The 11886-nt window shown below is 43.5% G+C and overlaps 1 protein-coding gene across 1 annotated transcript; it reads right to left on the bottom strand.

Moving 5' to 3' along the window:
* Positions 1-1311: 1311 nt before the first annotated feature.
* Positions 1312-11008, bottom strand: TMEM70 (transmembrane protein 70). The gene is made up of 3 exons (XM_012450904.3): positions 10722-11008; positions 7944-8049; positions 1312-1947 (listed from the first exon to the last, which is right to left on the bottom strand). Exons 1-3 carry the CDS (start codon positions 10929-10931, stop codon positions 1493-1495), a joined length of 771 nt encoding a protein of 256 aa, XP_012306327.2. The 5' UTR covers positions 10932-11008; the 3' UTR covers positions 1312-1492.
* Positions 11009-11886: the final 878 nt, after the last annotated feature.

Raw genomic sequence — 11886 nt, 5'->3', positions numbered from 1 at the left:
CTGAATTCAGTGAATTGCCACCTCCAGCTCCACGGGTGTTTTCCCGGTATCTTATTTTTATTTTTATTTTTATTTTTGAGACGGAGTTTCGCTCTTGTCACCCAGGCTGGAGTGCAATGGCGCGATCTCGGCTCACCGCAAGCTCCGCCCCCTGGGTTCAGGCAATTCTCCTGCCTCAGCCTCCTGAGTAGCTGGGATTACAGGCACGCGCCACTATGCCCAACTAATTTTTTGTATTTTTAGTAGAGACTGGGTTTCACCATGTTGACCAGGATGGTCTCGATCTCTTGACCTTGTGATCCACCTGCCTCGGCCTCCCAAAGTGCTGGGATTACAGGCTTGAGCCACCGCGCCCGGCTTCCCGGTATCTTTAAAAGCCATGGCTGTAAACCTGGCAATGGCTCACGCCTGTAATCCCAGCACTTTGGGAGGTGGAGGTGGGCGGATCCCCTGAGGTCGGGAGTTTGAGACCACTCTGACCAACATGAAGAAACCCCGTCTCTACTAAAAATACAAAATTAGCCAGGCGTGGTGGCGCATGCCTGTAATCCCAGCTACTCAGGAGATTGAGGCATGAGAATCGCTTGAACGAGGGAGGCAGAAGTTGCGGTGAGCTGAGATCGCACCATTGTACTCAAGCCTGGGCAACAAGAGCGAAACTCCATCTCAAATAAATATAAAAAAAAGCCATGGGTACTGCAAGGCTTCCTGAGCGACTTGGTCCATAGGCAGGAGCAAACAGCAGTGAGTCAAGAGCAGGAGCAGGTGGACCACAGCTTCACACCACCTATGACTGTCTTCCTCAAAAGAGAGAATGTTTTTTTAATGTAGGAAAATATTCATACACGTCGTAAAATCCATACACAGAAAATAAAGTAACTCTCCCATTTGCTGCTGACATCAGATGCCCAATTTAGAGTCACCCACAGTTACACAGAACTTTTACACCAGCATGAACATATTTATTCACACCCGTCTTTTTTTTTTTTTTTTGAGAGAGTTTTACTCTGTCGCCAGGCTGGAGTGCAGTGGTGCAATCTCGGCTCACTGCAACCTCTGCCTCCCGGGTTCAAGTAATTCTCCTGCCTCAGTCTCCCGAGTAGCTGGCACTACAGATCCACACCACCACGCCCAGTTAATTTTTATATTTTTAGTAGAGATGGGGTTTCACCATGTTGACCAGGATGGTCTCAATCTCTTGACCTCATGATCTGCCCACCACAGGCTCCAAAAGTGCTGGGATAACAGGAGTGAGCCACCGTGCCCAGCCTCACACACCTTTTTCTAAAGCACAAATGGTAAGATACTACGTTTTGGTTTTCAAACAGAGCTGGTTTTATTATAAACAAACATTATTCTCTGAAATTTAAAAGCTTTGATGATAGTTTCATATTATTTTTAACAATCAGCCACTAACAGAATGCAAAAGGCAATTTTATTACTATACATTAAAACATAAGTCACATTTAAGCACCAACATTAAAAAATAGGCTCATTTCTCATCTTTACGCTGTTTCTCTTCACTGGCTTCTTCAGGGAATTCTTGGTCATAACCCATTAGATGGACAAAGTCATCAGGCTCTGGAAAGTGCATTGGATTAATTAACAGTGCTTTTGATTTAGCATGAAATGAGGTAAATATATGTGTACTGTCCGGAATCGTCACGTCATTCTGGTGAAACACTGTAGTCGTTTCTGCAAGCATAGCATTGTAGGTAATGGCTTTATAAGTGTCTGTTGCAGCATCATGGTACAATCGAATAACATAGCTTTTTGTAACAAAGTGAAGCACCACTGGGGAGATCACCGTAAAGACTCCTAGGATGCCACAAAATACGATTCGAACAGATAGAGGCAGACTTTCAAATAAATCATTATTGTGTATAACGAAGTATGGCAGACATATAAGGCTAAGCAGACTCGTAGAATAAGAGAAGCATCTCACACCTAAATGGGAAAAAAAAAGAGAGGATCAATACTTTTAAATTTATGAAAGAATCAACCTTTGACCTGCATGTCAAATGAAGAAAAAAAAAAAAAGAAAAAGAAAAAAAAAAAGAATCAATCTATCCCACTAATTCTTCTATCTTTCTTCTTACTGTATCAGATCAAGATGATAAAATCAAACCATAAATACAGTGCTTATTACATTCCAAGCTCTGTTTTAAGGACTTTACATATTTTGACTTCAACGTCCATGCCACTGGCCATTAGAACGCACTGCCTCTCCAGGCAGGAAATCTGCTTTAGCATTTAAGTGGCCTCCACCTCAGTTCCACAATAAAGTAGTTAATATTACTTAAAGATCCTTACTAATACTCTACTATAAAAGTTGATTCAGATAGCAGATTATCAAACAGAACTCTCTATTAATAAGCACTCCAGTATACCTAACATAAATATTAAAACATGGGAAATTCTATTAGGCTAAGTGCCCAGGATTAAAACAGCAAATCACCAAAGAAATAACACCACTGGTTAAAAAACACATGGGACAGTCAAGAGCGTTGGCTCATGCCTGTAATCCCAGCACTTTGGGAGGCTGAGGCAGGCAGGTCATTTGAGGTTAGGAGTTAGAGACAAGCCTAGTCAACATGGTGAAACCCCATCTCTACTAAAAATACCAAAAAAAAAAAAAAAAAAAGCTAGGCATGGTAGCACATGCCTGTAATCCCAGCTATTCAGGAAGCTGAAAAGAAGGATAATCCTTGAACCCAGGAGGTGGAGGTTGCAGTGAGCCAAGATTGCACACTGCACTCCAACCTAGGCGACAAAGTGAGACTCCATCTCAAAAAAAAAAAATAAAGAGAAACACATGGGAAAGGTATTCAACTTCTTTAGTAAGGAAAGACATTCAAATTAAAACAATGAAATAAGCAACCTGACCAACATGGCAAAACTACGTCTCTACTAAAAACACAAAAATTAGCCGGGCTTGGTGGCGTGAGCCTGTAATCCCAGCTACTGGGGGTGCTAAGGCAGGAGAACTGCTTGAACTTGGGAGGTGGAAGCTGCAGTGAGCTGAGATCACGCCACTGCACTCCAGCCTGGGCAACAAAAGTGAAACTCTGTCTCAATAAATACATTAAAAAAATAAATAAATAAATAAAAATAAAACACTGAGATACCATTTTCACCTATTACCTTAGAAAGATAAAAAATGAATGACTTCTAGCAGAATACAGTCGCTCAGGCCTGTAATCTCACATTCTGGAAGCCCTAGGCAGGAGGACTGCTTGAGACCAGTTTGAGACCAGCCTAGGCACCATAGGAGGACCTGTCTTTACAAAAATTTTTTTAAAAAATTAGCCAAGGCTGGTCTAATGGTAATGAGTTATCAGAACATTGGTGTCACTAAAGTTGGTATACAACCCCCACACTGCTAAATTTGACTGGCTTAAAAAAAAAAAATCAGCCAAGTGTGGTGGCACATGTCTGTAGTCCTAGCTATTTGGGAGGCTGAGGTGAGAGGATCACTCGAGCCCAGGAGTTTAAGGCTGCAGTGAGCTATGATCACACCACTGCATTCCAGCCTAGATGAGAGTGTGACCCTGTCTTTAAAAATTAAAAATTAAAAAAAATTTTGTAATGCCTTTGATATACTTCAAACGATTAAAATGAAAAATTTTGTTATGTTTATCTTACCACAATTAAAAAAAGACTTAAAATGTAAATTTATCTTAGCTTTAATTTATAATTTTAACATGATCCTATAAAAATTACCATCTGTTGGAAAACAAAAAAGTTGAGATCCTAAACAAATTGATTATAAAGTTCATTTGGAAAAACAAAAGCAGCAAAAAATAAATGAATAAATAAAACAACGTTCCAAATATTAAAACATAATAGAGGCAGGGTGTGGTAACTCATGCCTGTAATCCCAGTACTTTGGAAGGCCGAAGTGGGTAGATCATCTGAGGTCAGGAGTTCGAGACCAGCCTGCCTGAGACGATCAAACCCCGTCTTTACTAAAATATACAAAAATCAGCTGGGCATGGTGGCACACACCTGTAATCCAGTTACTTGGGAGACCAAGGCATGAGAATCACTTGAACCAGGGAGGTGGAGGCTGCAGTAAGCTGAAATCGTGCCATTGCACCTCAGCCTGGGCAACAGAGGGAAACTCTGTCTCAAAAAAAAAAAGACAAAAAAACCCATAATAGAAAACCCTATAATTAAAACAGTGTATTAATGGGGCGTAAGTAGATCAATAGAACAAAATGGAAAATCAGAAATAAACACAACTGCATACAGAAATTTAGTATAGGGTAAAGATATAACCGAAAATCAGTGAGCAACAGATGGGCTTTTTAATAATATGTGTTGGGACAACTGGATAGCTACAGGGAAGACAAATTTCAATCCATCCCTCATACAATATACCAGGAAAATTCCAAATAGTTCAGAGATTTAATTGTAAAAAATACAATCATACAGACATAAGAAGAAAACATCCATGAAGTCCCTTATAATCTGAGAATGGGAAAACTTTTCTAATTATGACTCAAAAATACAGAAGCAATCAAGGGGAAAGATTGATAGTTTGACTACATAAAAAAAGTACATGGACATAAACCCATAAACAAAGAGACAAGTGAAAAAACCGAAACAATACTTTTTTTTTTCTTTTTTGAGACAGAGTCTCACTGTGTCACCCAGGCTGGAGTGAAATGGTGCAATCTCGGCTTACTGCAACCTTCGCTTCCTGGGTTCAAGCGATTCTCCTGCCTCAGCCTCCTGAGTAGCTAGGATTACAGGCACACGCCACCATGCCTGGCTAATTTTTTTGTATTTTTAGTAGAGACAGGGTTTCACCATGTTGGCCGGCTGCTCTTGAACTTCTGACCTCGTGATCTGCCCACCTTGGCCTCCCAAAAAGCAGGATTACAGGAGTGAGCCACCGTGCCCGGCTAACAATATTTTCAACTTATATCACAAAGGGTTAATATCACTAATACATAAAAGGCTTCTGGAATATGAGAACAACCATATTTTAAAGACACAAATGTACATGGCCCTTAAATGGATAGAAAATGATGCTAAACCTTATTGATAACAAACATGCTATTAAAACCACAGTAAGATACTGGTTTCCCCCTAAATTGGCAAAAGCACAAAAGTCTGACACCAAACTATTGGTGAAGCTATAACAAAGTAAACACACTCTTATACATTGCTATTGGCTGAAGGCCTAATTATCTCGTGTCAGAAATTTAACGATATTTTAAATTTCCCTCTTCCCACAGGTAGTTGCGATGACATTGCTAACTGCATGAGAAACAATAGAGTTCCAGTTGCCACCTATGCTCAGACAGGCCGGGCATGGTGGGTCATGTCTGTAGTCTCAGCACTTTGGGAAGCTGAGGCGGGCAGATCACCTGAGGTTGGGAGATCGAGACCAGCCTGACCAACATGGAGAAATCCCATCTCTACTAAAAATACAAAATTAGCCGTGCATGGTGGCATATGCTTGTAATCCCAGCTACTCGGGAGGCTAAGGCAGGAGAATCACTTGAACCCAGGAGGCAGAGGTTGCTGTGAGCCGAGATCACACCACTGCACTCCAGCCTGAGCAACAAGAGCGAAACTCCGTCTCAATAAAATAAAATTTAAAAAAAAAAAAAAAAAGGGCCAATGTGGGCAGATCTCAAGGTCGGGAGATCAAGACCATCCTAGCTAACACAGTGAAATCCCATCTCTACTAAATATACAAAAACACAGGGGTGGTGACACACACCTGCAGTCCCAGCTACTCGGGAGGCTGAGGCAGGAAAATCACTTGAACCTGGGAGGCAGAGGTTGCAGTGAACCAAGATAACACCAGTGCACTCCAGCCTGGGCGACAGAGCAAGACTCTGTCTCAAAAAAAAAAAAAGTGCCGGGCACAGTGGCTCACGCCTGTAATCCCAGCACTTTGGGTGGCCAAGGCGGGTGGAACACGAGGTCAAGAGATCGAGACCATCCTGGTCAACATGGTGAAACCCAGTCTCTACTAAAAATACAAAAAATTAGCTGAGCATGGTGGCGCATGCCTGTAATCCCAGCTACTCAGGAGGCTGAGGCAGGAGAATTGCCTGAACCCAGGAGGCGGAGGTTGCGGTGAGCCGAGATCACGCCATTGCACTCCAGCCTGGGTAACAAGAGCGAAACTCTGTCTCAAAAAACAAAACAAAACAAAACAAACCAAACAAACAAAAAGTACTCTCAGCCCATCCAAAAATACCTTTTCCCTCCTTACTTTTGTCACACTGTAGTGGGTTATTAGTGTCTCCCCAGACTTCAAGTCCAATGTGACTATTTGGAAACAAGTTCTCTGTAGATTTACCTAAGGATTGAGATGAGATCACGCTGGATTAGGATGGGCCCTAAATTCAGTGAGGGTGTGTATGCAGAAAAGGACAAGCAGACACAGGGAAGTCCACGTGAAGACTGAGGAAGAGACTGGAGTTACATGCTACAAGTCAAGGAATGACGAGGGTTGCCAGGAGCCACCAGAAGCTGGAAGACATAAGGAAGAATGTTTCCCTGGAGGCTTCAAAAGATCTGAAGGCTCTAGGGCATCAGGAGGCCTCATTGATAGCTTAATTTTATACTTTCCAGAACTGGGAGAAAATTTCTATTTTCTCCCAATTCTGGAGACTGGAAGTATAAAATTAAGGTATCAGTTGGTTTTAATTCACCAAACTTGTAGCAATTTTTTACAGAAACCAGAGGAAACTAATATACATATACACTATATTTTGCCTGATGTGAATAACTGCTATTTCTAAACGTATTCTGGGACTTTCCATCTTCATGTCTTTGCTCACACGACTTCCAAGCTTGGGGTGCCCTTCTTGTACATCTTCATATTCATATCCTACTTATCTTAAAAGACCCAGCTAAAATTCTATCCTGATCCTCTCTATCCTATCTCATCCTCTCCCTAACCTGAAAATAACGTATCTGCCTTCTGAACTCAAATCTATTCTAATATTATAAATTACTTATTATGATTATTATGATGTATTCATCTTTTCTACCAGACCTTAGGAGTCTGTATTATCTTTGAGGAACATCCCTGACACAAAGTTCCTGACAAAATTCACAGTGAATACTATGATGACATCGGTAATTATTTGTTGCTCAATTAACAATCACTGGCAATGGTCTGGTCATGCTGGCTCACATCTGTACTCCCAGTACTTTGGGAGGCTGAGGTGGGCGGATCACTTGAGGTCTGGAGTTTGAGATCAGCCTGGGCAACATGGTAAAAACCTATCTCTACAAAAAATACAAAAATTAGCTGTGCGCAGTGGCATGCACCTGTAGTCCCAGCTACCTGGGGGCTAAGGCTGCATATTCAAACATTACATAGACACTTTTTGTTTTTATTTTTTAAACATCCTGTGAGAGATGACCAAAGAATGTCTGAGTGCCTAGTCATAACATCACAAATAATATAGCCTTCTAACATCTTTTTAAAACCTAAAAATGGCCAAGCATGGTGGCTCACGCCTGTAATCCCAGGACTTTAGGAGGCCAAGCTGGCAAATTACTTGAGGTCAGGAGTTCAAGACCAGCCTGGCCAACATGGTGAAACCCTGTCTCTACTAAAAATACAAAAATTGGTCAAGTGTGGCGGCGCATGCCTGTAATCCCAGCTACTCAGGAGGCTTAGGCGGGAGAATCGCTTGAAGGTGGGAGTCAGAGGTTGTAGTGAACCAAGATCGTGCCACTGCACTCCAGTTTGGACAACAGAGTGAGACTCTGTCTCAAAAATAAAATCTAAAAATGCAAATGTCTCTGCATCTTAACAACACACCTCAACAACAAAAAAAGAAAACCTAATTTTCCTTATGTCTTGTAATTAAGGGATGCCATAACAAGTAACATATGGTAAGAATATTTTTACAATTAAAAAGAGAAAAAAAGAGCAAATATCCTCACTTCCAATTACTCACCAAACACTGCTCGGGCCATAATGCCAGTATAAATAAGCCTTCCATCTTCTGATTTGTCAGATGGCATATGTGAGCACCGAACATATCCTTCCCAACGAACAGGGATCTATTGAAACAGAGACCATTATGGTCAATCAACCTTAAATTTTTTAAAGTTTTTTCTTTTTGAGACAGTGTCTTGCTCCGTTGCCCTGGCTAGAGTGCAATGGCATGATCTCGGCTCACTGCAACCTCCCTCCGCCTCCAGAGTTCAAGAGATTCTCTTGCCTCAGCACCCCGCCCCAAGTAGTTGGGATTATAGGCACCCACCATCATGCCCCACTACTTTCTGTATTTTCAGTAGTGACAGGGTTTCACCATGTTGGCCAGGCTGGTCTTGAACCCCTGACCTCAAGTAATCTGCCACCTTGGCCTCCTAAAGTGCTGGGATTACAGGCGTGAGCCACTGTGCCCGGCCTAAAGTTTATTTTTAAAATTGTAATGAACAGGGCTGGGCGCGGTGGCTCACGCCTATAATCCCAGCACTTTGGGAGGCTGAGGCAGGTGGATCACGAGGTAAAGAGATCAAGACCATCCTGGTCAACATGGTGAAACCCCGTCTCTACTAAAAATACAAAAAATTAGCTGGGCACGGTGGTACGTGCCTGTAATCCCAGCTACTCGGGAGGCTGAGGCAGGAGAATTGCCTGAACCCGGGAGGCGGAGGTTGCGGTGAGCCGAGATTGTGCCATTGCACTCCAGCCTGGGTAATAAGAGTGAAACTCGGTCTCAAAAAAAACCCAAAAAATTGTAATGAACAGAGCGGGCGGGGTGGCTCATGCCTGTAATCCTAGCACCTTGGGAGGCCGAGGAGGGTGGATTACTTGAGGTCAGGAGTTCAAGAACAGTCCAGCCAACAGAATGCCTATAATCCCAGCTACTCGAGAGGTCAAGGCAGGAGAATCACTTGAACTCAGGAGGCAGAGGTTGCAGTGGGCTGAGATCACACCACTGCACTCCAACCTGGGCAACAAAGTGAGACGCTGTCCCAAAAAAATAAAATTGTAATGAAGAGAACTTGTCATGTGAGGTGACATAAGGAATTCTCCCAAATAATCTAGAGCTAAAGAAATCAATTGGCTGACAGAATGGTTTGCCTTAATTCTAGTCACAAGTAGAAAACCGCAGAGTTGGAGTCTGTTAGGTTTGCATCCCAGCTCTCAGGTTTCTAGGTCTAGAGTGACGCTGAACAAGTAAAAATAGTGGAAGTTTCTTCTACTCCACTGTTAATGAGGACATCATTCCACTCTATTTAAATGCAACACCTTTTCAAAAAATAAATACATTGGTGGCTCACACCTGTAATCCTAGCACTTTGGGAGGCCGAGGTGGGTGGATCACCTGAGGTCAGGAGTTCAAAACCAGCCTGGCCATTATGGTGAAACCCCATCTTTAAAATAAATACATACATACATACATACATTTAGCTGGCATAATGGAACACATCTGCAGCCCCAGCTACTGGGGAGACTGAAGTGGATCACTTGAGCCCAGGAGTTTAAGGCCAGCCTGGGCAACACAGCAAGACGCCATCTGAAAAAAAACAAAATTCTACTAAAATAAAACTCTGCAAACTCAGATTATATTTAAAGTCCAAGTCTTTTCTTAAAGACTTCTAAAAATATTTATATGTTAGTATTTAAAAAAGAGATCAACTATTTCTCTAAATACCTTGTAAATACCGTGTATTCCCTGGTCCTCTTTTATTTCTTGACAATAAATAAAATTTGGCCCAGGGTAGCGGCTCACATCTGTAATCCCAGCACTTTGGAAGGTGGATAATCCCAGCCGAGGAGGGTGGATAATTTGAGGTCAGGAATTTGAGACCAGCCTGGCCAACACGGTGAAACCGGTCTCTGCTAAAAATACAAAAAAATTAGCCAGGTGTGATGGAGCGCGCCTGTTATCACAACTACTGGGAAGGTTGAGGCAGGAGAATCGCTTGAACCGGGAAGGCAGAGGTTGCAGTGAGCCAAGACCGCGCCAATGCACTCCAGCCTGGGCGACAGAGCGAGACTTCACCTCCAAAAAAATTAAAAATAAAAGAAATAAAATTTACTTGAAATCCTACATCAAATTTCAAGGGAACAGAAGGGTTCCCCAAACATCTGAAAATGAGTTTCACAGTGTATACACTTCAAAATGTAAAAGCCATGCCTAATTCCTCAATGCTGAAATTTAATTAGATTCAAATTTCCATTTTAAGCATTTCTTCCAGGTTTTAAGCAGGTTTGCCAATCCTGATATTTTACAGGGTAGAATTGGGAGACAATTTATTCAGATCAAAATAAAAGAATTAACATCTGCATCACCCCTTTTCCCAGAGACCAAAGTAAGTCTTAAAAGTATAGCTACCTAAAAAAAGTAGAACAAGTTCAAAGTCAGGTTTAACCTGGCTCTCCGTTCTATTTCAAGGTGCTGCATCCAATTTCTTTGCAAAGTTACACTTCTAAGCTTCTGCTCAAGGGTAGAAAAGGAACTACATATAGCTGTCACCACAAAACCGCTGGATTTGGAACCACCATAAAAGTAAGCACTTTCCAGCCGTTCTCCTAGATCGCGGATGCTGAGCATCCCGGGGCCCTCGGACTGCTACTTCTGCAAGCCCCGCAGAGGGGGCTCCCACGCGCTCGTCAAGGACAAAGGGAAAGGTCGAGGAGAGCCGCCGGGGCTCCCCAGGCCTGACGCGACGCCCGCCCTCCCCGCCTCACTCGGGACATCAGCCCTCTGACGTCCGACCTGCTCTCGGCCCGGACGCTGGAGAAGTCGCGCGGCTCCCCAAACTCCCGTGCTCCCGCCGGCGACCGGCCGCGAGAGCCTGCTGCAGAAGGCCGCCCGAGAGACAAAGGCCCTGGGCCCTCGGAACGCGGCGGCCGCCCACAATGCCGTCCTCCTCCCGCCGAGCCGCAGTTCGACCGCCCACGGGCGGCCTAACGCCAGAAAGAGCATCTCGCCACTGATGAGGGGCTGTGGACGCCGCAGCTTCAGTAGACCACGCGGAAGAGACCGGGCTTTCCACCCTACTGCTGCAAAAGCGGCGCAGGCCCAGCCCCGGGACGCCTGGCGGGCCGCCGTCGGCGCGTGCGCAGAATTTGTCTCCTGCCTGCTGCCTTCCCGGCGGGCGGTCGGCGTAACCTGCCGGGTGAGCTGTGAGCACGCCGCTCTATCGTTGGCTGAGCGGCTCCTCGTTCTATAGTTCTATCTTATTTATAACAGTGTGGAAGGGCAGAGGAGAAGGGCAGAGGGCTGTGTGAGAATGACAAAGCCTAGAATCCAGGATTAAATCGTTTTTTCTTGTGGACGACACTTTTTAAGCCCTAAAAATGATTCTAGCCTGTTGGCACAGAAGGAAGAATATGCTATTTGAATAAAAATGAATGATAACTTAATTCAATCATCGGGTTGAAGGAAAATAAATGGAATTTGTTCACGTAATATTGATACGTCTTATCAGATTTGTCTTCGGAAATCATTCACATCCATATACACACTGATTCATTACTTGTTAAAGAGGCGCTGAGTGCCTATTGCCAGGACTGAGCTAGGAGCAGAGGATACAAAGATACTAGATAAAATTGGGAACGCACGGTGCTTAAATAGTGGAGGAAACACCTGAAAATGGGCTACAATATATTGTAATATAATTGAGACACCGAAATATACAAAATGTAGCCGGGCTTGGTGGCTTGCACCTGTAATCCCACAGCTTTGGGAGGCTTAGGCAGGAGGATCGCTGATCTCAGGAGTTTGAGACCAGCCTGAGCAATACAGGGAGACCCCGTCTCTACAAAAACAAAACAAAACAAAACCCAAAAACCTAAAATAAAACTAAGCGGCACATGGTAGTGTGTGCCTGTAGTCCCAGATACCCAGGAGGCTGAGACGACGGTAGGATTGCTTGAGC

The sequence above is a fragment of the Aotus nancymaae genome, unplaced genomic scaffold (assembly GCF_030222135.1).
Source record: "Aotus nancymaae isolate 86718 unplaced genomic scaffold, 86718_ANA_hifiasm-v0.15.2.pri h1tg000036l, whole genome shotgun sequence".
NCBI lineage: Eukaryota > Metazoa > Chordata > Mammalia > Primates > Aotidae > Aotus > Aotus nancymaae.
This window is presented reverse-complemented; position numbering and strand designations above follow the sequence as displayed.